The sequence below is a fragment of the Stenella coeruleoalba genome, assembly GCF_951394435.1.
Source record: "Stenella coeruleoalba genome assembly, chromosome: 8".
Taxonomy (NCBI): Eukaryota; Metazoa; Chordata; class Mammalia; order Artiodactyla; family Delphinidae; genus Stenella; species Stenella coeruleoalba.
Window position 1 is genome coordinate 84,400,914 of NC_137154.1, and position 26,511 is coordinate 84,427,424.

At 34.7% G+C, this 26,511-nt stretch overlaps 1 protein-coding gene across 2 annotated transcripts in view; it reads left to right on the plus strand.

Annotated features, from left to right (window-relative positions):
- The window catches only part of ATM (ATM serine/threonine kinase), a 138,853-nt gene that overhangs the window by 70,275 nt on the left and 42,067 nt on the right, over positions 1-26,511 (plus strand). For both annotated transcript variants that reach the window (XM_079928766.1, XM_079928767.1), the window contains 13 exons: positions 1,167-1,262; positions 3,425-3,596; positions 6,367-6,508; positions 7,677-7,853; positions 12,722-12,899; positions 14,660-14,747; positions 16,856-17,011; positions 20,194-20,281; positions 22,309-22,397; positions 22,497-22,599; positions 23,470-23,618; positions 25,012-25,116; positions 26,384-26,503. In XM_079928766.1, coding sequence (XP_079784892.1) covers positions 1,167-1,262; positions 3,425-3,596; positions 6,367-6,508; positions 7,677-7,853; positions 12,722-12,899; positions 14,660-14,747; positions 16,856-17,011; positions 20,194-20,281; positions 22,309-22,397; positions 22,497-22,599; positions 23,470-23,618; positions 25,012-25,116; positions 26,384-26,503 — 1,663 coding nt within the window. The remainder of the gene's footprint in view (positions 1-1,166; positions 1,263-3,424; positions 3,597-6,366; positions 6,509-7,676; positions 7,854-12,721; positions 12,900-14,659; positions 14,748-16,855; positions 17,012-20,193; positions 20,282-22,308; positions 22,398-22,496; positions 22,600-23,469; positions 23,619-25,011; positions 25,117-26,383; positions 26,504-26,511) is intronic.

Consider the following 26,511-nt stretch of genomic DNA (forward strand, 5'->3'; position numbering starts at 1 on the left):
GCCAGAATGATTTCTCTAAGTCCAAATCATATTATTTTACTGCTTAAAAAATGTTAACAATTTGCTACTGCCTAAAAGAAAAATTTGAATTCCTTAGAGCAGGCATGCAAGGTAATTTGTCTCTGCCTACTACCCCAATTTATTTAAATAAAAGAAATGTTATTTTTCATTTTATTTTAAACATCTTAGCCATGTATGTGTTTTGTGTGTATGTATATATGTATATATGTGTGTGTTTTGTATATATACACATATTTATATGTGTTTCTAGGTTTTTGGTTTTTTTACTTAAAAATCCATTTTATTTTGATTTGATTTGAGTTTAGATTATTATAGTACTGCACTTGGTGGAAACTCTTTCTGCTTATGTTTTGATTTTCATCTTCCTGAGCTCATTGACTTCATGTTTCTATTGTGATATTTTTATCCTCAGTACTTTTAAAAATTAATTTTGTTTCGACCATCCGAAATCTGAGTTTCTAGTATATTTGTTCTTGAGATAGGTGTATATATATATATATATATATATATATATATATATATATAAAAACATGAACCCCTCTTTCTATCTCCTGTTCTTGTGTGTTTGGGTATTTTATTGATCCAGACCAATATAGCCAATAGATGTTTATAGCTATTTAAATTTAAATGAATTAAAATTCAATAAAATATAAAGTTAAATTTCTTTGTTGTATTAGCACATGTCAAATTCTCTGTAGTAACATGTGGCTCGTGGCTGTCTTTGGACAGCACAGATTATAGACCATTTTCATCATTGCAGAAAGTTCTGTTGGACAGTGCTGGTCTATTCTATATGCAAGAGGCTAAAAAACCAGGCATGCTCCCAAGGTTCCTTCTAGTTTAATGTTGAATGATTACGTGTTTCTAACTGTGATTTGGCTAAGGTATTGATTTCTCTGCACAACGTAAGATATTTTTCTCTCTCTGTCTGCCAAATATTGCTGATAATTTTTACATGATTCTCTTTAAGAAGAAAGTTCAGATACATTCATTCACCTCATATTTTTGAAATGCTCACAATTGAAAATCTTTTTTAAAAACTTTGTAAAAGTTTTCTAGTCACACAATTTAATATATGAGCATAGTATAAAGAAAAGTGTTGTCTTCACTGTGGCTTAAACTAATATTTTCAAAACTGCTTCTAGATAACCCTCCAGATGGCGTAATGGTGAAGCTAGTTGTCAGCTTGTTGCAGTTATCCAAGATGGCAGTAAACCACACTGGTGAAAGAGAAGTTTTAGGTAAACTGTTTGGCTGAGTGAATATGAGTTTTTTTGTTTGGATGGTCATCTTCATAGCATTTTAAAAATCAGTAAAAGTTTGTTACTTGGAATATTGGGGAAATGTGAGAGGCTTTTTATATTTCTGTTTAGTTCAAGTCTCCCTAAGCAGCCCTCCTTTCATATTTTCCTCCCTTAGACATTCATATAAAGTAAAAAGTTAGTGATTAACACATGTGCATAACTATTAATTTGAAAATGCCTTGTGAATATTTAGGAAAGTCAGAAAAACCTATTTGTAGCATTAAGTTGCAAATAAATTGACTTCTGATACATTTTATAGATATAACTGACTGGTACTTAATATCTTTTTTATATAACAGAAAGAATGAGGACTTGGAGGGCTATATTAAGCTCAGTTATTAAAACCATATTCAAGTCCTTTTCTGCCACCATTTGGGGGTAACCTAATGTAAGATAAATAGCCAGCATCATACCTGGTATAGGTGTTTTATATTTGGTGATCACAGGATGGAAAACATCACATGATTAAAGTCAGCTTGAAGTTGTCATGAAATAATTGCTTCAAATAAGAAAAGTGGGGGGCTTCCCTGGTGGCGTAGTGGTTGGGAGTCCACCTGCCGATGCAGGGGACATGGGTTCGTGCCCCGGTCCGGGAAGATCCCACATGCCGCGGAACGGCTGGGCCCGTGAGCCATGCTAAGCCTGCATGTCCGGAGCCTGTGCTCCGCAACGGGAGAGGCCACAGCAGTGAGAGGCCCACGTACTGCAAAAAAAAAAAAAAAAAAAGAAAGAAAAGTGGGAGAAGTAAGAGATGCTTCACAGATTCTACTGTCTTTCAACAGAGTCTTTCTTAACTTCTCAGTGGAGGTCTAGTGTCTAGGGTACTTCTTTTCTTGTAAATTTTTTATAGAAATATATCTTACATATAGAAAAGTCGCAAGTATATAACTTGAAGAATTTTTTGCAAAGAGAACACACCTGTGCATCTAGCACCCAGACCAAGAAACAGAACCTTATCAGTACTCTAGAACTTTCCTTTGACCAAGGAATTTACCCTTTGTCCATAGTAGCACTGCTTCTGGGGACAAATGTCACTTGCTACAGGAGGCCTAAGTGGCTTTCCTACATAGCATAAAATCTTAGTGATTAGTACCCACAGCTAATGTCATATTTAATGGTGAAAGACTGAATATCTTCCTCAGATCAGTAATGAGCCAAAGTTGCCCACTGCTGTTCACCATTGTACTGGAAGTTATAGCCAGAGCAATTGAACAAAAACTGGAAAGCAAAGAAGTAAAAACTATCTCTATTCACAGATGACATTACTGTATATATATATAGAAAGTCCCAGAAAATCTATAGGAAAGTTACTATAAGAGAGGTAATAAATGAATTCAGCCAAGTTGCAGGATACAAGATCAACACACAAAATTCATTTGTGTTTCTGTACACCAGCAATGAACAATCTAAGAAGAAAATTCCATTCCATTTACAATTCCATTTATAATAGCATCTAAGAGAATTAAATACCTGGGATAATTTTAGTTAAGGAGGTGAAAGACTTGTGCACATTCTGTTTTTTAGAAGTAAGACACTAAGTGCAGCCCACACTCAAGGGAAGAATTAGGCTCCACCTTTTGAAAGGAGGACTATCAAATAATTTTTTAACATGTTTTATTAAATTCCATCATGACTGGGAAAGAACATGAGGGGGCCCTCTGGCATCTTGAAAACATCTATCTTCATCTGGGTAGTGATAATACAGGTGGGAAAGAAATTGTGTTTTCCTGCATGTATGTGTATGTGTGTGTGTGTGAATTTTCACTGATCTGAGTATTTAAGATTTGTGGTCTTTATGTAATACCCCCCAGAAAATTGATACTCGCATACAGCTGCTATATTTAGACTTTCCTTAAAAACTACATTCTACTAGTTAATCTATCTCTTGGATATGATTTTATAGGGGAAAATATTGCCGACATGGATGATATGTAAAGGAAATGATACAGTATTTTGTAGCTTCTTTAATCTATTCAACATCTTTGAGAAAACACTTAAATCTTAACGGATGACAAAACATATTTTTGAAATTAGAAAATTTCTGTTTTATGTATGATCTCTTAGCTATAACTTTACTGAAATGGAATTTCTATATATAGAGGCTGTTGGAAGCTGCTTGGGAGAAGTGGGTCCTATAGATTTCTCTACAATAGCTATACAATATAGTAAAGATACATCTTATACCAAGGCCCTTGAGTTATTTGAAGATAAAGAACTTCAGTGGACCTTCATAATGCTGACCTACCTGAATAATACACTGGTAGAAGATTGGTGAGTATTTAATGATACCTTGTACCTGATAGCACTTAATCTGACATTCAAGATTGATACCTCATATGAATTAGCATTTCCAATAACTAAAGCATTCTCCTTTTAGTTGCCATACTTTCAGTCTTAAATATTTAATGAATATCATTGTATTTTTATTAATTCACATAATTACTAAAACCCTACTGCTATATGCCAGGTAACTTGGTATAGTGATAGATATACCAGACAAGATCCATGTTAAATTTTAGTGAGAGTAGACTAGACAAACAATATGAAAACTACCAAGTGGTTCCACACAAAACATTAAGATAGGGGAATGTAAATGGGGTTATTTTGTGCACTTGTCAGAATCAAAGGTGCCACTCTCCTCCTGGCTAGACATTTTGATCCTTTTAAAATAAGTCATAGAGCAGAAATTTTTTAACTCCAAAAGTCTTAAGCTAATCAGACAGGGCTTTCTTTTGCCCATTAATACATAAAATGCAAAACAAAATTGCAACAGATAGTATAATTTCAGCTTGCTGATTATGAGATTACTTTTTCTCCGTCTTCCACTCCCCATTTATCTATTTATTTGCAGTTATCTATTTATTATTTACAGATCCTTGAACAATGTGGGGGTTGGGATGCTTGACCCTTTGCTCAGTGGAAAATTCATGTATAATTATAGTTGGCCCTCCCTATCCGTGTTTCTTCATCCGAGGAGTCAACCAACTGCAGATTGTGTAGTACTGTAGTATTTACTGTTGAAAAAAATCCATGTATAAGTGGACCTGTACAGTTCAAATCCTCGTTGTTCAAGGGCCAGATGTATTTATTTTGATATATTTGAGCACCTTATCACCACCATTTTTGGAGATTGGGTTCAAAGGATTTTTGCCCACAATTGGGCATCATTTTAAGTAAATAGGTATTTTGCATCCGTTTCCCTATAACACCCCCCGCTTCTCTTGGGGAATAAATGATTGGCAATAATGTCTACCTGCTCTGTTTTAATTGTTGATTTAATTTACATGTATCTTTCACTCTTTTGTTGTTGTTGTTACAGTAAAAAGGCTGGTATGATTTCCTTCCCAACTTTTTATTATAAAAATTTTCAAGCCTACAGCAAAATTGAAAGAATTTTACAGTAAATACCCATATACTCACCACCTAGAGTCTTCCTAGATTCTACTATTATTATCCTTGCTTTATCACATTTAGCCATCTTCCTATCCATTTATTAATCTATCTCATTTTTAAAAATGTATTTCAAATTATATCTAGCACAGCTTTTGAAGAGATTTTCCACAGAAAATTTGCAAGCAGTGTTTCATTTGTTACACAGTAATTTGCAATTGGTTTTTCTGAAGAAGGTGCACAGAAATATTAGTGTGACTTAAACTTGAGAACCACAGGGATAGGTACAATTTGTTTTTCATGTCTTTTTTGTAAGAGGAAGAAAATCATTACATGTTTGAGGGGCCTCAGGTATACAAAGGGAATGTTGACCAAGGAATTCCCAGAATCATGGAAGACTTCTCTGAGGAAGTGTCATCTAGCTGATCTGAGTGACCAGGAATCAGCTAGAAGTTGGTTAGGGATAAAATATTGCATACAGGGAATAGCTAGAATGGAAATAAGCTTCATGTGTTTGAGGATCAGAAAAAGCCTGGTATGGAAGAAGATGGTATGAAATGAAATTAGAAAGGTAGGACTAATTCTGATTAAAAAATTTGGATTTTATTTGAAATATATAGTGAAGCCATGGAGTTTTAAGCAGAATAGTGCCATGATGCAACTTACATTTTGACTCTGACATATATGGCAAATGGCTTGTGATAGGGCAAAAATGGAAACAGAAAGCTGATTATGAAACTATTGCAGTAGTCCAGAGGAGAAATCATGGTGACTTGGATAAGGGTGGCGGTAATGGAGATGAGATGGGACACGGATGGAACTAGGGTATGTTTTTAACATAGAGGCAGCAGGACGTGCTGATGAATTGGATGTGGAGGAGGGAAGGAAAGAAAGAGGAATGAGAGATGAATCCAAGTTTAGGGTTTATGCTTCTATGTCTTAAATTGAGACATAGAATTAAGCCTTTACTTGACAGCTCATCATCATTTATAGTATCAGGCTTTATAACATTTTTTGTCAGTTGTCATATTTTCAGTACTCTTGTATTGCAGCCCTCCTTTACTTAATTTTTTGCAAAAGAGAAGGACGTTCAATTTTTTATTAGAGGTTTTAGATGCCTTACCTAATGATTTCAACTAGCTTCTGGTCAGAATAAGTACATACTTACTGTTTGTTTAAAATTGTCCTAGACAATAATTTTATCATTTGTAGGGAAATTCCATTCTGTGTTACCCCAAATTATTTGTACCTCTTAGAGAAAATGGTATCAAAATATTTTTTTCTTGGGTGAATTAGTATTCCGTCATTCTTATTACTCATTCTTATTAGTCAATATTATTCTGAAGTATTTCTTTTTATGAGTTTTTAATTTATAGTAGTCATAATATAAACTTTATTATATTGAATGAAGGGAATTGCTGTTACAGTGAGTAGTAACTCATGTTTACTCTAGGAATATTAAAAATCCTTTGATAATTTTTGCTTTGACGTTATAGAATTTTATAGATGTAAAATTTCCTAATAAACGTAAACATTTCCTAATATAAATTTAAAATTTTAGATTTTAATTTTTTCATTGGGAGTTGCTTAACATTCATCAAGATTAATAGTTGATATACTTTGTGGCATTTGAATTATGTGTGTTTTTCAGTGTCAAAGTGCGATCAGCAGCTGTTACCTGTTTGAAAAGCATTTTAGCCACAAAAACTGGACATAGTTTCTGGGAGATTTATAAGATGACAAGTGATCCCATGCTGATCTATCTACAGCCTTTTCGAACATCAAGGAAAAAGGTCTCTCAAATAATGAATGTTTATTGAATATCCACTATATCTAGAACAGTTCTATTTGCTGTGGGATATGAATATCATATTGCTTACTTACACTAACATTTAACCTTTCTTGGAAATAATTCTAGCTGTGCTTTTTGAATCGAAGGGATTTGTATTTTTAGTTATGGCAGTGTGGAAAAGCTGAGATAGGTAGCCTAAAGAAATAATGGTTGATTTGGGGGGATAGGAGGAGTTCTTTTTTATTTATCTATTTTTAATAGATCTTTATTGGAGTATAATTGCTTCACAATACTGTGTTAGTTTCAGTTGCACAACAAAGCGAATCAGCCATATGCATACACATGTCCCCATATTCCCTGGTAGGAGTTCTTAATGACAGGCTTTTTTTCTTTAGGAGTGGAAAACCCTTACTTTGATCCCATGAAAGCCGTTTATAGATATGTGATCAACAAGCAAGTGTTTATTTCCATAGCAAGTTAAAGTATCACAACCCTCTAGTGAAATTTAAGATGGCCTATAGATTTCTCCCTTTTCCATGTTGATATCATAACAAGGTTCCACTAAAGGTACTCTATGAAAGATACTTAAGAACTCTTACTTCTCCTTTATTTTGTTTAATATTTTCTTTTCATAAAGCAACTGAGAAATATGCTGTTAAGTTTTCACCAATTTAACTTCAGGGCTTACACCCATCGTTGAAATGATACTTTTAATGTATCGTAATATAATTTTGGTCTTAGTGAAATTATTGACAATATAAGCTATTAATAAAACTAATAGTATAACCTGTAAAACACTGTAGTTTTAACATTTTAAAATTTCATTTCATTCCAAAATCAACTCTGTATGGTAGATTTGGACTGGATTCATACATGAGACGGATGAGGCAGAGAATCTGTGATTTATTTAACATACCGCTAGTGAGCTAAGAGTAGAAGTTAAGTTTCCTGGTGTTTAGATCAGTAATTTTTCACCAGATGACTCTGCCTCTCATAAACATAAATGTATTTTAATTTTAAAAGGTAACTGATGCCTCAAGATTAAGTTTTAAGCATATTTAGTTTTATTTGGAAACAGATTTGTTTATTCCTAGATATTTGTTTGGCATAGGAAAGGTAAAATGTATTTCTGGTTACCTTATTTACGTTTTCTCATCACTTTTTTCTAGTTTTTAGAAGTACCTAGACTTGACAAAGAAAGTCCTTTAGAAGGCTTGGATGATACAAGCCTGTGGATTCCTCAAAGTGAAAATCATGACATTTGGTTAAAGACACTGACTTGTGCTTTTTTGAATAGTGGAGGCACAAAAAGTGAAGTTCTTCAGTTATTAAAGCCAATGTGTGAGGTAAGAAGATTAATTAGTCTGACTTATTCCCTTTCTAACTTTGTTTTTTTCATTTGTGCTTTCTCATAATAATTTTCTTTGATGGTCTCATTCCATTTCTCTTTTGTGTGAATGTTCATCGCCTGTATATAAAAAGAGTGCTTTGTACTGCACATCATCTTCATGCAGCGTCACCTATACTCAGCTATTGTGAATCCATCCAACAGGGTATCTTTATTTAGCCAGAACTTTATGCAGTAGGTTTCAGCTGCGGGGTAGCTACATATTGGATGCTGTGTTAGTTTCTGCTGTAGAGCAAAGTGAATCAGTTATACATATACATATATCCGCTCTTTTTCCCTGTGCTATACAGTAGGTCCTTACTAGTTATCTATTTTATATATAGTAGTGTGTGTATGTTAATCCCAGTCTCCCAGTTTATGCCCCCCTCACTGTCTACCCTGGTAACCATAAGTTTGTTTTCTACATCTGTGACTGTATTTCTGTTTTGTAAATAAGACCATTTGTACCATATTATTAGGTTCCACATATAAGTGATATATGTTATTTGTCTTTCTCTGACTGACTTCACTCAATATGACAATCTCTAGGTCCATCCATGTTGCTACTACAAATGGCATTATTTCGTTCTTTTTTATGGCTGAGAGTAATATTCCATTGTATATATGTACGACATCTTTTTTTATCCATTCCTCTGTTGATGGAAATTTAGGTTGCTTCCATGTCCTAGCTATTGTAAATAATGCTGCAGTGAACATTGGGGTGCATGAATTGTTTCAGATTATGGTTTTCTCTGGATATATGCCCAGGAGTGGGATTGCAGAATCATATGGTAGCTCTATTTTTAGTTTTTTAAGGAATCTCCATACTGTTCTCCATAGTGGTTGTACCAATTTACATTCCCACCAGTAGTGTAAGAGGGTTCCCTTTTCTCCACACCCTCTCCAGCACTTATTGTTTGTACATTTTTTGATGATGGCCGTTCTGACTGTTGTGAAGTGATACCTCATTGTAGTTTTAATTTGCATTTCTCTGATAATTAGTGATGTTAAGCATCTTTTCATATGCTTTTTGGCCATCTGTATGTCTTCTTTGGAGAAATGTCTATTTTGATATTTTGCTCATTTGTTTTGATTGAGTTGTTTGTTTTTTTGATATTGAGCTGTATGGCCTATTTGTATATTTTGGAGCATAATCCCTTGTCTGTTGCTTCATTTGCAAATATTTTCTCCCATTCTGTGGGTTGTCTTTTCATTTGTTTATGGTTTCTTTTGCTGTGCAAAAGCTAAAAGTTTAATTAGGTCCCATTTGTTTATTTTTGTTTTTATTTTCATTGCTCTAAGAAGTGGATCAAAAAAGATCTTGCTGTGATTTATGTCAGAGAGTGTTCTGCCTGTGTTTTCCTCTAAGAGTTTTATAGTATCTGGCCTTAACATTTAGGTCTTTAATCCATTTTGAGCTTATTTTTGTCTATGGTGTTAGAGAGTGTTTTAATTTCATTCTTTTACATGTAGCTGTCCAGTTTTCCCAGCACCACTTATTGAAGAGACTGTCTTCTCCATTGTATATTCTTGCCTCCCTTGTCATAGATTAGGTTACCATAGGTGTGTGGGTTTATCTCTGGACTTTCTATCCTGTTCCAGTGATCTCTATTCCTGTTTTTGTGCCAGTACCATGCTATTTTGATTACTGTAGCTTTGTAGTTTCATCTGAACTCAGGGAGCCTGATTTCTCCAGCTCTGTTTTTCATTCTCAAGATTGCTTTGGCTATTTGTGGTCTTTTGTGTTTACATACAAATCGTAAAATTCTTTGTTCTAAATCTGTGAAAAATGCCGTTGGTAATTTGATAGAGATTGCACTGAATCTGTAGATTGCTTTTGGTAGTATAGTCATTTTGACAATATTGATTCTTCCAATCCAAGAGCATGGTATATCTCTCCATCTGTTTGTGTCATCTTTGATTTCTTTCATCAGTGTCTTATAGTTTTCTGAGTACAGGTCTTTTGCCTCCTTAGGTAGATTTATTCCTAGGTGTTTTGTTCTTTTTGATGTGATGGTAAATGGGATTGTTTCCTTGATTTTTCTTTCTGATCTTTTGTTGTTAGTGTATAGGAATGCAAGGGATTTCTGTGTATTAATTTTGTACCCTGCAACTTTAACAAATTCATTGATTAGCTCTAGTAATTTTCTGATAGCATCTTTAGAGTTTTCTGTGTATAGTAGTGTCATGTCATCTGCAAACAGTGACAGTTTACTTTTTCTTTTCCAATTTGGATTCCTTTTATTTCTTTTTCCTCTCTGATTGCCGTGGCTAGAACTTCCAGTACTGTGTTGAATAAGAGTGGTGAGAGTGGATATCCTTGTCTTGTTCCTGATCTTAAAGGAAATGCTTTCAGTTTTTCACCATTGAGAAAGATGTTTGCTGTGGGTTTGTCATATATGCCCTTTATTATGTTGAGGTAGGTTCCCTCTCCCTCTGGAGAGTTTTTATCCTAAATGGGTGTTGCATTTTGTCGAAAGCTTTTTCTGCTTGAATTCTGTGACATGCTTTCTTGAGTGAGAAAAGAGGTGTGGTTGCAGTTAGCATTGCTTTTTTATTTTGGGGGGTACACTACCATTTATTTCATTAGAGAGTAATGGTACCTGCCAAGGTCAAACAAAAAGTTTATACGCTTTTATCAAATGTATCATCTAAAACAACACAATGTGATGATGCTCTAAGACTTTAAAAGCTAACCTAATTTATAATACTGTCAAGCATGATTCAACAGAAGTATGAAAACAAAATATCTGACTAGTTAAACATCTACCAATTAAAAATAACTGATAAAGAAGTGAATATTTTGGTAAAGTACCCTATTGAAAGCAGTTTGTAAAGCAGTCTTTGTTTCTACAGAGAAAATGTTAACAGTGAATAAATCATCACACTCTGCAGTACTACACTGCGTTCGTAGCAGTTCAGAGGACTTATTCCCTCAGCTGCTGCAAGTGCTACCAGCTAGAACACCCTTCAGAATTGCCTTGATAATAGAGAGTTGCTTCACCCCAAATCATACCCTATTCCCAGGGCAACCTGCATTCAATGACTGGTTGACCTTAGAGTATAAAAGCTCTGTACCATTACCACAACTCAAGACGGCTCTGAAGGTCCATCTCAGCTTCTGAGCTCCCCACAGGGTTGGTGGAGGCCTTTGTTGCTGCCGCACCATACCCCAGCTTTTCCCTCACTCCAGTCCTGCTTCTTCCTTCCCTTCCTTCTACAGACATTGATCCCAAGAGCACTCCCTAGTAAACCTTCTGCACTGCATGCTGATCCTGCCTCTGTCTGGCATACTGGCATAGAGTTAAGCACCCTAACATGTGTTTGATATAATAAATAACATCTTCTGAAAAAAAAAGTGAGTGATACCCTGGATACACACACAACTCATTTCTCATTAATGAATAAACCTAAGATTTTTTAAACACTTTTTTAAAAAATAAATTTATTTTATTTTATTATTTTTTTAATTTTTGGCTGTGTTGGGTCTCTGTTGCTGCGCACGGACCCTCTCCAGCTGTGGCGAGCAGAGGCCACTCGTGGTCGCAGTGCGTGGGCTTCTCATTGTGGTGGCCTCTCCCTTTGCGGAGCATGGGCTCCAGGCATGTGGGCTTCAGCAGCTGCGGCACACAGGCTCAGCAGCTGTGGCTCATGGACTCCAGAGCGAAGCTCCATAGTTGTGGCACACAGGCTTAGTTGCTCAGTGGCATGTGGGATCCTCCCGGACCAAGGCTCGAACCGTGTCCCCTGCATTGGCAGGTGGAGTCTTAACCGCTGCACCACTGGGGAAGCCCGTAAGATTTTTAGAACATTCTGACTTTGGGCCAGAAGATAAAATGTTCCAAATATACATTCTCACACACACACACACACACACACACACACACACACACACACACAATTCTTAGTTACTTCTGTATTTCCAAAACTGGCTTTTTTTTTTTTTTTTTTTTTGTGGTACCGCGGGCCTCTCACTGTTGTGGCCTTTCCCGTTGTGGAGCACAGGCTCCGGACGCGCAGGCTCAGCGGCCATGGCTCACGGGCCTAGCCGCTCTGTGGCATGCGGGATCTTCCTGGACTGGGGCACGAACCCGTGTCCCCTGCATCGGCAGGCAGACTCTCAACCACTGCACCCCCAGGGAAGCCCCAAAACTAGCTTTTTGGTTTGTCTTTAGTTTGAAAGGGAAAAAGTGTACAATTGGTAATCAATAATCTGTTTCATGATGATGTCTTGGCAAAAATAAAGTTGAGTACTGTTTTAATGTATCACATATATTAAAGTAGTTTTCTATACTTTGGAGTATACCACAAATAAGTACCCTAATTTTATGCCCAGAAATTGGGGTTTATTAAAAAGTAAACATTTTAACATGACTGTTGTAGCTCTTCACTGAATGTAGAAAATGTACAAAAATCAAATTTTCAGCTTTTCTCTTAAATTTTGATCCCCATTTTCCCTTTTATCAAATTAGAAAACTGCTTCTGTTATTAGTAACACTTTTCAACTGTGAAATTTTTTTTACAGTAGTGACATAATTTCATTTGTCAACAATGTCCTATTTTATTATATGCAAGTGGCCTAGACTGAAAATGAACACTTGCAGTGTAATGTATAGGTTTGATTTAGATATTCTAGGTTAGTTTGATTTTTTTTTAACACTACCTAGTACACATGTTTTTTGTATGTTTTTTAGTAGTACATAGAGTTCATGACAGATTCATCTGTCATTTTTTAAAAAAGCTTAATATGTCAGTAACAGGGAATGAAAATTTTAAGTAAAATATTTTTACTGAAAACTATTGACTGGATGTATTTGTATATTCTAGGTGAAAACTGACTTTTGTCAGACTGTGCTTCCATACTTGATCCATGACATTTTAATCCAAGATACAAATGAATCATGGAGAAATCTGCTTTCTACACACATTCAGGGATTTTTCACTAACTGTTTCAGACACTGCTCAGAAACAAGCCGATCCACAACTCCTGCAAATTTGGATTCAGGTATTCTGTTAAATTTCTCAAATTTATACTGTTAACATCTCAGTTCTAGGGAAAAATAGTTTGAATCCCATCAAGGCCCTTGTAGGCTTAATTCCATAACCTCTAATCATCTGTTCTCTTATCTGTATAATGGAGATAAAAGTTGTAGCAAGTTTTTGATGAGGTAATGTATGTAAAACAACTAGTATACTTGATGCATAGTATCCCTTCAGTAAATATTGACTACTATTAATGGAGCAACTAATTGAGCATTCAGTGTATGTCAAGCACCATGCTTGGCACTGGCAGTGAGGATGTGAGCAAGACATAGCCCTACATTCTTGTAACTGAAACAGCAGACAAATGAATGCAACCACATATTATAGGTACTGTGCTGGAGATGTGATGGAATTTTATATTAGAGCTATGGCCAACTCATTTTTTAAAAGCAACTTTTTTTTTAATAAAATCATATTTATTGTGGGAAATACAGAAAAATTGGCATAAATTAAACAAATTAAATTACCCATAATTCTGTCATCTAGGATAACTACAATTAACATTTGGTATATATACATCAGTTTTTTTTGTTGTTGTTGTTGTTGTTTTTGCGGTACACGGGCCTCTCACTGCTGTGGCCTCTCCCGTTGCAGAGTACAGGTTCCGGACGCACAGGCCCAGTGGCCATGGCTCACGGGCCCAGCCGCTCCGCGGCATGTGGGATCCTCCCGGACCGGGGCACGAACCTGTGTCCCCTGCATCAGCAGGCGGACTCTCAACCACTGCGCCACCAGGGAAGCCCTATACATCAGTTTTTTAAAACAAAAATTGGATTATGCTTTACTTACTTTTATAACCTACTTTCCTTCCATGCTATATAAGAAGTATTTCCCATGCTAAGAGCTTATTGCAGGAAAAATTCAATGAGGAATTGGGTACACATAATACATATATACATAGTTGAGGGCTCATCATGGGTCAGATTTTCAAACCTAAATTTGAAAAAAGGAAAATGTTTACAGATTTGTAATGTTAACTTACTGTCTTTAATATTGATGCATATTACTAATGTATTTTATGTACAAACATAAAACTAGGTACAAATTCACTTACTGTACTTCAAGACCAACATAATTATAAGAATAGTATTGAGTTAATGTGATATTTTGCTGCAACTAAATTATTCTTCCCAACCTTGACTATGGTTCCAGTCGCTTTGACATAGGTTGTGATTACTCGATTCTCCCGATTACTTCCTTTTACTTTCACTACCACAGCCTTTATATGACATGACCGTGTTGCCATTTAAACTTTACTTTGCTCTGTTTTATTATTTATGTATGTTCCTTTTTATTGGCTAACAGCATCCGGAGCCTGTGCTCCGCAACGGGAGAGGCCGCACAGTGAGGGGCCCGTGTACCGCAAAAAAAAAAAAAAAGTTTCTTAGGCTAGTTGGTGAGTTCTGTGTGGTCACAAATAGTCTTTGTTATATGGTTGTATATTGAGCCCCTAGTACACTGAAAAATCCTAGGTAAATAGTTTTTGAATCAATGAATTAGTCCTCTTCAGAAATAAAATATAAATTACTATTAAATTCTCAGTTTTTTTAAGCTCAATAGTTTCTTTTAAAAGAAAAAGAAATGCCATTAAATTCCATTTATTGAAAACCAATTTTGTGCTAGAACCTTATAGTGTAGAGGAAGACAGATACACAAACAAAAGGGAGAAAGTACTTAAGCAAGTCTGCCTGGGACTGAGAGGACATAATCTTTGTTTTTCAGAGTCAGAGCACTTTTTCCGATGCCATTTGGATAAAAAATCACAAAGAACAATGCTTGCTGTTGTGGACTACATGAGGAGACAAAAGAGGTAATGTAACTATTGGTTCTTGAGTTGGGGATTTAGAAGTGTAACTTGTTATTGCTGGCTGAATTTTAACATGATTCTTTGAGGTAATGCTACTGCAAGTTGCTGTATTTAATATGTGTGATGCTTATATCTCCTTGTAATAATCCATATTTAGGGTGGCACTTTGGTGAAATCAATGTCAGGAACTCTGAATTCTTTTTCTTTTTCATGGAAGTATAGTTGATTTACAATATTGTGTTAGTTTCAGGTGTTCAGCAAAGTGATTCAGTTATATATATGTGGTTTTTTTCAGATTATTTTCCATTATGGGTTATTATGAAATAAATTACAAGATATTGAATACTATAGGAACTCTGACCCCCAACTGTAATAGTAACAATGTTATCTTTGCTAAATCATTCACTCTTTGGGGGCTTTAGTTTATTTCATTTACAGTGAAGGAAAGGAGTAAGTGATTTTCCAGGTTACTTTTAGTTGCATTACTCCTCTTTTAACGTTTCTCTTTACATTTTGTCTCAGAAGTAGCTAGAGTTATGTAAAACCTCCTGCATGTATCTTTATTATGAAACATAAGTTTCTTTACTGTGTACCATGGTCTTCAAAATCTGTGGTTCTGTATAGTGATGCTGTGCTATAGCAGTGTTTATTTTCTCGATTGCTTTATAATATAGTATTTTTGTTCCTATTATTTCTCTTGAGATTTTTAACAGTGAGTGCAGGAATTTCTAGAGAGGATGGTCTGACTAATCTGTACTGCTCCAGAGTTGACCAGAACTTTGAAGAAATAATGTAGTAGGTCTAAATAATGTAATAGGTAGTCATTGATGTCTCATTAGTTTGTTTGGTGGTAGTGGCAGTGGTTGATAAAAATGGGAGGGAATGGTAGGGGAAAACTGAAAAATTGTTTAACCTAAATGCATTTACATCTTAAAAATTAATTCCTCTATATCCCCCTCATTCCTTTCCATCCCATTCTTAGAAAAAGAAGTGTTAGACCTTTCAGGGTTTGTGTTTCTGGTTAGAAAGTTACTGATTCACCATATTGTTTTGTATTGAATCCTCTTGTGAGAAAGCCCATAAGAAGCTTTAACTATAGCTGGAAACATGTCTTTTCTCAGTGTTGGGAGGCAGTTTCTGAATCATTCATTTTTTATTTATCATTGAGTTAGAGTGGTATTGACATTAGTTGGCCTTGGAGAAGATAACGTTTCTCAACATTAATTATTCCAAATACGACCTTGAGGAAGATTCCTTGAGAGAATATGACTGGGACATAGAATAAAGGGTAAGGACCTGAGTTCAGGTTCACATTTCTCAGAACAGCTACAATTAAGTCTTGGCTATGTGATAGGCACTTTATTCACCAGCTTTGTAAGCATTATTTACTCATTACAACTATTCTCTGAGGTATATATTGTTTCTACGTTTTACAAATGAAGAAATTGAGCCTTAAGAAGTTAAGTTGCTAAAATTCATACCGCTTGTAGTAGGTGAACCAGCTGGATTTGAACCTAGCTAGAGTATCCTACGCTAATACCAGTGCTCTTAACCACTACCATGTCACATCTCTATAATGTTTGTTTTGAAAAAGATAATATCACGGTCCCTTCCAGTTATGGCCTATTGTTATCACAGTGGAAGATTTTTTTAAAATAACCTCAACCTAGGCAACTAAGAAGAAAATTAACAGCAATAGGAAAGACATGTAAATGTGTCTTAGAAGAAACAATATTTTCATTGAATTGGCCATTTAAAAACACTCGTGTATGTGTTATTAGTTATTCTGTATAGCCTATTCTTAGCCTATGATCGATGGATCCCTCAGTGGAGGCCGTATATGAACCCCAAATTTGTATGGGATGATGGTTCATAGCTTTCATCAGACTTTCTAAGAGGTGTGTGATCCAAAAAGAGTGACAGAGCTCTTCAGCTATGTTATGTTAGATGTTCATAGTTATATATTGGGGGTATGTTGTTTTTGGTTATTTAAATGTCATTTTCTTTCTAACTAGCATTTGCTACCATTGGATTCTATATCAACATACTTTTCTTTTGGCATTTAAGTTAAAGAAATGGACATGACTAGATATTTAAATTTTTTTCTTTAGACCTTCTTCAGGAACAGTTTTTGATGATGCTTTCTGGCTGGAATTGAATTATCTAGAGGTTGCCAAGGTAGCTCAGTCTTGTGCTGCTCATTTTACAGCATTGCTCTATGCAGAAATCTATGCAGATAAGAAGAATATGGATGATCAAGAGAAAAGGTAATGGAATTTGGAAGTTTTTGTTTGTAAAATTGGTGTTGACATTGTTTCATTAAAGGTATATATTAAACATTTGTTTACTGCCACTCCCATTTAAAAGATATTTTAGATAGACGGTGTCTACCTTTTAAAGAGAAATGATAATAAAAATTTTTTAAAGAAATAAGCAATTCTCCTCTGAAATAGAGATGTTTATTACTTAAGAATTATAAAAATTATACACATAGCAAGCTCCTGGGGGACAGAGATCATCCTTATTTTCCTCTGTATTCCCCATAGTAACTAGCATTGGGAACTTAATATGTGATCAATAATTATTTTTCAAATGGTTGAGTGATTCTCTAACTTCAGTTAAATTGTTTACCACTATTCCCTCAGTTTATTGAAGATCCATTTTACTTATTGACTAGAAGTAATGTAACTGATTGCTTTCTGTGACTAAATCACTTTCATTATTTTATCTACCCGTATCTCTACTACTTTAATTTGCTTTTCCTCTGAGTTAGAACTTTCATAAAAGTCTAACAAGTATCTTAGATAATAGGGAAAAGCAAAAAATAGCCAGGAAAGTCGAAGAGTAAAAAATATACAGTTTATTGTCCCAACTGCCCTTCTCAAGTCTTTATTTCAAATAGCTTAGTGTTTATTTTTATAGTTATCCTCACTTTTCCACCACAAAATCACTCATATTACAAAATTAGCAAAGAGGTGTTATATTGATGCATTTCTTATGCTTGCTACTTATAATTTCTACTTTGGATTGTCATTAAGCTAGAAGCAGTATGGTTTTTGGACTGTGAAAAACTGGGAACCGGAATTCAGAGCCTAGTTCAAATATAATTAACTTAGTAGGCTTGGACTGATTTCTTAACTCTCTGGTTTGTTTTAATTTCTACTTTTCAATTGAAAACAATTAAAAATCTACAATATGTAGATCATTTGTATAATGTATAAGTGATATGTTTGTGACCACTTAGACTTTGTACAAAGACAAGTATTGATATGTTGTCCTTTAAGTATGAAATGAGTAAGAAATTGATTTTTGCCTACTCTTGATCTTAAAAATTTGGCAAAAATCCTGCATACTTAGTAGTAGTAGTTTTAATCTGAATGTGCCTCGGTATCTTGGTTCCATAGAATAATATTTTTTTACTAATCAGGAGTGAATAACTGAGCTCTTATTTGAGTATAAATAAAAGCTCTTTTAATTTGAGGATAGGTGATCATATAGAATGTGGGACATTTTTGCAAAATTGCTTGTTTAACAAGCAGGAGTGCCTGGATTTTATTTTTGTTAACTTTAGGGGAAAAGTGCTTGACAAATGGGGCTTGCTGTTTGCTTTGACAGTCTGATTTTGATTTTTTTTGTTTTCAGATGCCTGATGGGAAGGGGAGGGCAAACAGACATAAGGTGTATAGAGAGGGCAGGGAATGCTAATTTTCTTCAGTGACTCAGGTGAACTGAGACTTTTATAAATCTAAAGTGATCAGGAAAAGTATAAAAGCAAAATACAGATCAACAGTTTACAAACACTGTCAGGTCAGAAAACTGAATTGCTCTCTTAGGTTTTCTATTCGAGTTAGTTAATAGCAAAATGCCTTATACTAGGTATTCAGGAATACATACAGAGTTTTATTTGTTAACTTGCTCCTGAGAAAGTATGAGCCTTCAAAGTTAGTATCCATAATTTTTTTTAGAAAGAAATCAAAACTCCTTCAAACAGGATTTAGACAACCGGTCGTAGTTCACACCTCAGTCATTTTAGTATTCCTAATACCTAAGGCAATGCCTGACAGAAGTCCTGGCAACTCTGTTTTTTGCCTAGATGAATTATAGCTCTAGACTCAAAATCATAGACTCTAATACTGTTGTTCCTACTTTCCAAGTTTCTCCTCTAAAAACTTTTTTCTGCATAACTTACCAATAAGGAAAATATATGTAATATTTACATATAAAGGTTATAAAGCAAAATAGAATGTTGTCAGTGCCATTTTGTCAGTGGGTCTCCTCTATCCCACCCCTCTGTGCTCCTCCAAGAAGTAAATGTTATCTCATGTTTTGTGTTGCTCATTTGTTTGGATGATACTGTTTTCATGTGAGTAGAAACCCATAAATATAGTTTAGTTTCCTTATTTTTGAGCTTCCTAAGAAGTTATATGTGTGCTTTCCTACAACTTGTTTTTTTCCCTCAGTTTTTTGGTAAGATTTGTCTATGTTGTGTGTTGCTGTGGTTCATTAATTTGTCACTGCCACATAATATACCAGTGGGAGAATATGCCACAATTCATTTAACCATTCCCCTGTTAATGATAGGTGTAGAATTATTGGGTTGCAGGGTATACAAATTTTCAGTCTTATAAGATAGTGCCAAATTGGTTTTTAAAGTGGTTATACCAACTCAGAAATGTAGTTCACGAAGAAGTGGCTCAGTAGGAAGCTTCACATTTAAAGAAGGGATTCAAACTACCACTATTTCTAGTTTGAGTAAAAAAAGTAAAGAAGAAACTGAAATAAGTATAGGTAAATAATAGAGATAACATCACTTATGATAGTATTTATTTTATACATTGGATTATTATTGTCATAAACATTATATAGCTGGCATGGTTTTAGAATTGAAATTATTTATAGGATTGAGTATCATATGCATATGTAAAGCTGAGGCCTTGGAGTAGAGAAATTGAATTCTAATTCTGACTATCACTTACTAGTGTTATTACCTTGGTTGTTACTGATCCACTTCCTTTTTAACACTTAATATTATCAGACTTCTTAATTTTTGCCAAATTATCAAGTGTTAAGTGGTGTCTCAAGTACGGTCTTAATTTTGTGTGCCTGTGTTTATTAATGAGGTTAAACTTCAGGTAAAACCACTGACAGAACATTTAGGAATTGAACTCAGGGACTTCTCTATTTTTAAGCTCTGTAAATAAGCATATTTTGGCATATAGCCTTCCCATAAACGAGACTGTCATTCAAATGTAATTCTCATTCAAAGAATTAATACTAACAAATTCCTTTTCTATTCTAGGTCTAACTGGTATTGTTTTTAAATATAAATGGTTCATTATATTTTATTTGTAATCTTTGTTAGTTTTTTCTGTCAAAGTGTATGGTATATGTATTAGCAAGCTTAAAAATAGTATATTCCCATTAAAAGAGGTGCTCTTGTGACAAACAGAAGTCTTACGTTTGAAGAAGGAAGCCAGAGTACAACTATTTCCAGTTTGAGTGAAAAAAGTAAGGAAGAAACTGGAATAAGTTTACAGGTAAATATTATTGACCTTATTATAAGTGATAATATTTGTTTTATACTTTGGACTATTATTTTGTTATAGAGACTGTATAGATTTGATTTGTCATTTGATTTTCAAACTGAAGTTACCTTTTTGGACTGTCATATACATAAATTCATGGTTTGAGGCTTAGGCCTTGGAGTAGACAAACTGGAGTTATAACCCTGACTCAACCACTTAGTTGTGTAATCTTGCACAAATGACTTAACCTTTCCAACCTTGAGTTCCTTTATCTGAAAGATGGAAGTAAAACCACCTATCTCATAGGGTGAATTTATACCATGTATTTTCTCCTACAGTACTCTGTTCATTTTCTTTGTAGCACTTAACATTTATAATTATATTTTTATTTGTTTACTTATTTATTGTATGTCACATCTCAGGGCAGATTGCTTCTTCTGTAAATTTTTTAATGTTTACTCTTAAATTGACCCATTCTTACTGAATTTCTTTGGTCACCTAATTCCTCTAAAATGAGTTTCATCTTCTTCAGTTTGCTTAAACCTCTGATGTTCTCTTCTCTGTCTTTTGTTTGTCTCTCCTCCTACTTCTTGGAAAAAATAGGGGACATTATAGGAAGTCCCACCACATCCCACTGTCAAACATAGAAATCTCCCTGCATCTGCTGCCATTGTAATCTTTCCTCTTGTTAAAGCAGAGAAAGTTTCTCCTTCTGTCCTTCTTTCTGTGCTTTGTTTTTCATCAACTCTTTCTCAGGAACATTTTTTTTATTGTGCCGTGCTCCTCAACATATTCAAATTTTCAAACTTATTAAAAACATTCTCCTTCAAACGGACACAAAATCATTTCCCTTTTCCCTATGTTCTCTTAAAGGTGACATCGTTTTTTTCTCCCTTTCCATCACAGCCAAACCTTGTGAAAAAGTTGTCTGTATTTCCTGTCTCCATTTCCTTCCTTTTACTCTCTCCACTGAATAGCACTTGCTAATGTCAGTCATAAACTTCATGTTACTAAGTCTAGCGGTCACCTTTCATTCAACTTCTTCCTTAATGTTTCATCAACACTTAACACCATCAACCATGCCTTACTTGAAATATGTTCTATCTACCTTTTTGATACCATTCTCCTGATTTTTCTCTTTCCTTTTTTTGCTTCTTTATAGTCTTAGCCTCTTTTCTGAGTTTCTGGAGTATCTCCTGTGCTTCAGGCACTGTGCTAGGCTTCTGAACTGAATGTTCCAATACTGAGGGCTTGATTTCACGTTTATGAATAGAAACAGTTTGATTTACTAGAATTATGCCAATATCAATTTGTGTTTAGAAAGTATTTCCTGGAGCAAGTACCATTAAGATAATTAAATTGCTTGATCAATTTTCTCTGCAATGCAGTTTCTAATTTTCTGTTTTCTTTTTTGATTTTTGTTTTCTTTTTCCTTTTTTTCTTTCTGTTTTGTTTGCTATTTTAATTTTTATTTTACTGAGATTATTTTAAGCAGAATCAATTCTTTCCTGAGTGAATTTTATAACAGAGTTTTGAGTCATCAAACCAATTCTTTATCCATATCACATTTTACCAATTATAACATAGTGCAACTTTGAATTTTCTCTCATAGAAAACCTTTACAGCTTGTATTTTTACCAAACTCAGTTTTCAAGAGTCAGACTTTGCAGGACTTCGTTTTCCCATGTCAGTTTTAGCTGTTGATGGGATTGTTTGCTTTTTTTTTTTTTTTGCTTTTGTTTTTATGATTATTTTTGCATGTGTTAGAAGCCTGTTAGGTTGGGATTTATTTCTTATCTAATTCACTAAATCGTGAGCAATTCTTGTCAGGTAGTCCACAGTCATTCTGTTGTGTGGGATCAGTTTGTTGTGTTGCTGATCAGTATCTTTAGTATATATTTAAATATCATTATATTTTACTTTTATAACATAACATGTAGAGTTGGGAGTTACATGATGGTAATGATATAATTTCAAATTTGCTGAATTCATAAACTGATAGTTTTCCCCTCCAATTTTTGTTGTTTCCATGTTTTTAGGATCTGCTCTTAGAAATCTACAGAAGTATAGGAGAGCCAGATAGTCTTTATGGTTGTGGTGGAGGGAAAATATTACAACCCCTTACTAGGTAAATTGCTTTTTTATAGATAATGCTATAGTCATTCTGTTATGAAAGAAGTTACATGTATGTAAAACTCAAAAGCATTTAAAAACTCTTTTCTTATAGACTGCGAACATATGAACATGAAGCAATGTGGGGGAAAGCCCTAGTAACATATGACCTTGAGACAGCAATCTCCTCCTCAACTCGCCAGGCAGGAATAATCCAGGTACTTTTTTTTCTGCTTTGGTAAAGCACTACTAGTGTAGTGCTCAGATTATTTCAGTATGTCAGTGGAATATTTACACAACCAGATAAACTGTAGAGGTAAGACTGAAGGTTCTTTTTTAGGCACTGGGATTAAAACTCAGAGGGATACACAGGTAAATTGGAAAAGTCACTGACCTGAAAGATAGTGTAGATTTGTTGGTCATAATCTTCTTAGCTAACAGTAGAAGACATTTCTTGACTGTGTACAATGTGCCCGGTAGTGAATTAAGTCCTTTGTATGGAAAACCTCATGTAAACTATTTCTCATAGCTTGCACTAGAGTTTGTCCCAGGAGTTGTCATTTCTGTTACTGGCTAATATTCCTTAGCCACTCTTTTATCCAATATCAGAACCCTTTGAGCTCTATCTTTGTGTTTTAGGTTGGCATTTTAAGTGATGTTGTGAACTACTAAAATTGTGAAAGTTACCTTTTTTTTTTTTAAAGAAGATGTTGGGGGTAGGAGTTTATTTTTTATTTTTTTGCTGTGTTGGGTCTTCGTTTCTGTGCGAGGGCTTTCTCCAGTTGTGGCAAGCAGGGGCCACTCTTCATCGCGGTGTGCGGGCCTCTCACTATCGCGGCCTCTCTTGTTGCGGAGCACAGGCTCCAGACACTCAGGCTCAGTAGTTGTGGCTCACGGGCCCAGTTGCTCCGCGGCATGTGGGATCCTCCCAGACCAGGGCTCAAACCCATGTCCCCTGCACTAGCAGGCAGACTCTCAACCGCTGTGCCACCAGGGAAGCCCGAAAGTTACTTTTTATGTTTGCTGTTTTTTGTATCTCTAGTATTCTGTTATTTTTTATTCCTTTTTTTTTTTTAACTCCTGCATAGGCCTTGCAGAATTTGGGACTCTGCCATATCCTTTCCGTCTATTTAAGGGGATTAGATCATGAAAATAAAGAGTGGTGTGCTGAACTACAGGAACTTCATTACCAAGTAGCATGGAGGAATATGCAGTGGGACCACTGCATTTCTGTCAAGTAAGAAGAATTCAGACATTTTTAATTGCCATTTCTCTAGCTATGAATAATGAACTGTTTTTATCTTGCTCTATGAATGTAGCAGGTGTTATGTTTTCATGTTTTGTAGATGCTGTAAGCTAAATGCTTAAATAATACAGCAGTATGCAGTAAGTGTACGTAAGGCTGAATTTCACTCTCTTCTTATATTAGGGCACCTCCACCCTCAAGATATTTTTGAAAATAGAAATATAAAAATTATTTTCTCATGAGAATCTTATTCACTTATTGTTTATAAATCCAAAGAGAAATATAGGCGTTTCCCTTCTCACTTCCTGCTGCAAACATTTTATTTAATTAGATGGCACTTTTATTGGCTGGATGGTACACGAAAGACTGTTTATCTTTATTTGTGAAATATTTTCTTTTATTAAAAAAAACACTGCTAAATCACTAGCACGGGAAGAAAACGTTTATAACCTACATATACCATCACCATGTGTTCTGAATGAAAAGCCAAACACCTAATCTAATAAAAGATTGTGTATTTATGTAAAAAGTCTTTTGATGATATAAGCAAAAAAATTAAATCATATTCATTGTATGTTTAATCACTTTCATAGAAAAAAATTTCATTAATTAGAATGTCTTTCAGATTTCAAACTGTTAGATTGCTGTAAAATTAGAGATATGCACTCATATTTTAAAAACATTTTACTCTGTGAGCTGATTCCTACTTGTCTCTGTGAATCTCCATATTCTGTTTTTCCCCTTGCATACTATATTTCAGCCACATAGCACTTCTCCCATGTTTTTTTCCATCAAGCCAGGCTGTTTTTATATCTTCTTTTTCCCCTGTTACCGTGAAGGTGGCTACTTGTCATTCAGACTGTAGTTTAATAATGTGACATATTCAGATACATCTTTTCTGACTGTCCATTCTAAAATAGCCACCCAGTCATTCTGTTTTGTTACCCTATTTTACTTTCCTATATGTCCTTTGTCACTGTCTGGTATTTTTCTTATTTATTGTCCATCTGCAAACCAGAACATAAACTCCATGAGAATGGGGACCTGATCTGACTTGTCCACTAATGGATTCCCTGCATCTAGAACCTGGTGACTAGTGCCTGGCACGTAGTAGGTGTTCATCAAATAAATAAATGAGAATATAACATGTTTAGAGCCAGGAAAAATATCTGAGAAATTCACTTTTTTCTGCTTGAAGAATTTAAATGATCCACAAAATTCTTTGTAATTCTTACCAAGTTTTCTAGAAATGCATTTTTTAAAATGGAGATATCTTAATTTTAGTTTAAAATTTTGCCTTTTGGTGAAGCTGTTTATGCATACATATCTTAGGAGTCTCTATTTTTAAATGTCTTTTTCTTTTATTTTTAAAATTATTTCACAGCAAAGGAATAGAAGGAACCAGTTACCATGAATCATTGTATAATGCTCTGCAGTCTCTAAGAGATGGGGAATTCTCCACTTTTTATGAAAGTCTCAAATATGCCAGGTATTATAAAAAGAAAGAGTTACTGTATTTTAATATTTAATGTCATGGCTTCTTTTCTGAAAACTTGAAGAATAATTTCAACACAAGGATTTGCACTGGTGAAGGAGTAAGACCTGGTGGCTGTGGTCAGGTTGTTTCCTTGTCATTCCCTTTTCCTCCTTTAAAAAAATTCCCTGTGTAATTAATAATTCATACTAGTCAGTGTTGAAACTCAAAGTAGTGCAAAAGTGGGAGGAAATATTCAACAATTAAGAATTTCATAGCTTTTACATATCTGAGAAATGAGTGCTCAGATGAATTTTGTCTGTTGCAAGCATGTTTTCATAAGAATTATGAGTATTCTTGTCTTAATAATTGTATTCTGTACTTCATATTTTAAATTTTGTACAAAAGAATTCTTTAATACACACTTGATATGTATATGTACACATATGTATACACACAAATGTTTATATATATATAACCAATGTTACGTTTTAAGTTTTTGTTTTAGATGTAAGAGCATGCTCATATGTTAGGTACTTACATAAAGTGTAAGTTATTTTTTTCTTATGTAATAACTTTTTCTTTGCTTATGTGGTTCAGATATATTCTACCTTTAAAAATAAAATTCCCTTTGGGAGCCCTGATCAATTATTTACGCAGAACACTGAAGAAGGTCTTCTTGTTTCCCATTCCTTTGTTTTCTTCCGGGACCAGTGTACTGAGAATTTTAATCTTTTCTCCTCTAGTATTTATGTGTCATTTACCTCTTTTAACGTTTAGTGTCCTTTTTATAAAATGGTGACTAATGGTCAATTCTTAAAGGCTTGTTATGAGGTACAAATGAGATAATGCACAACAAAGAACTTAACTCTAACAGGCTAAACAAATGTAACACATTTTTTGTTTAACAGTATTTGTGATCTAATAAATCCTGTACTTTATTACAGAAGTAATACTTGCTACCATTTAAGTGCTTATCATGTGGTGGCCACTTTGTTAGGCTTTTTCTGTATGTATTCTTTAATTTTCAACTGGAAGTGAAAAAACTGGGTTCAGAGGAATCCAGTAATGTGCCCAAAGCTATTCAGCTATTACTGGCAAAACTGGGATTTAGATTAGGTCTGTACAATTCCAAGGCTTACTTTGTTTCCACTACCTTATGCTTGTGCTTGTGAGTGTTAGTATTATTAGATCCACACCAAGGCCTATAATGGGAAGTCAACTTTTATCTTCCTGCAAACCTCTTCTTAGTTTTTAAGTGTCTTGTCTTTTCTGCCACTAGAGTTAAAGAAGTGGAAGAGTTGTGTAAGGGCAGTCTTGAGTCTGTGTATTCCCTCTACCCTACACTTAGCAGATTGCAGGCCATCGGAGAGCTCGAAAACATTGGGGAGCTTTTCTCAAGGTATGTGA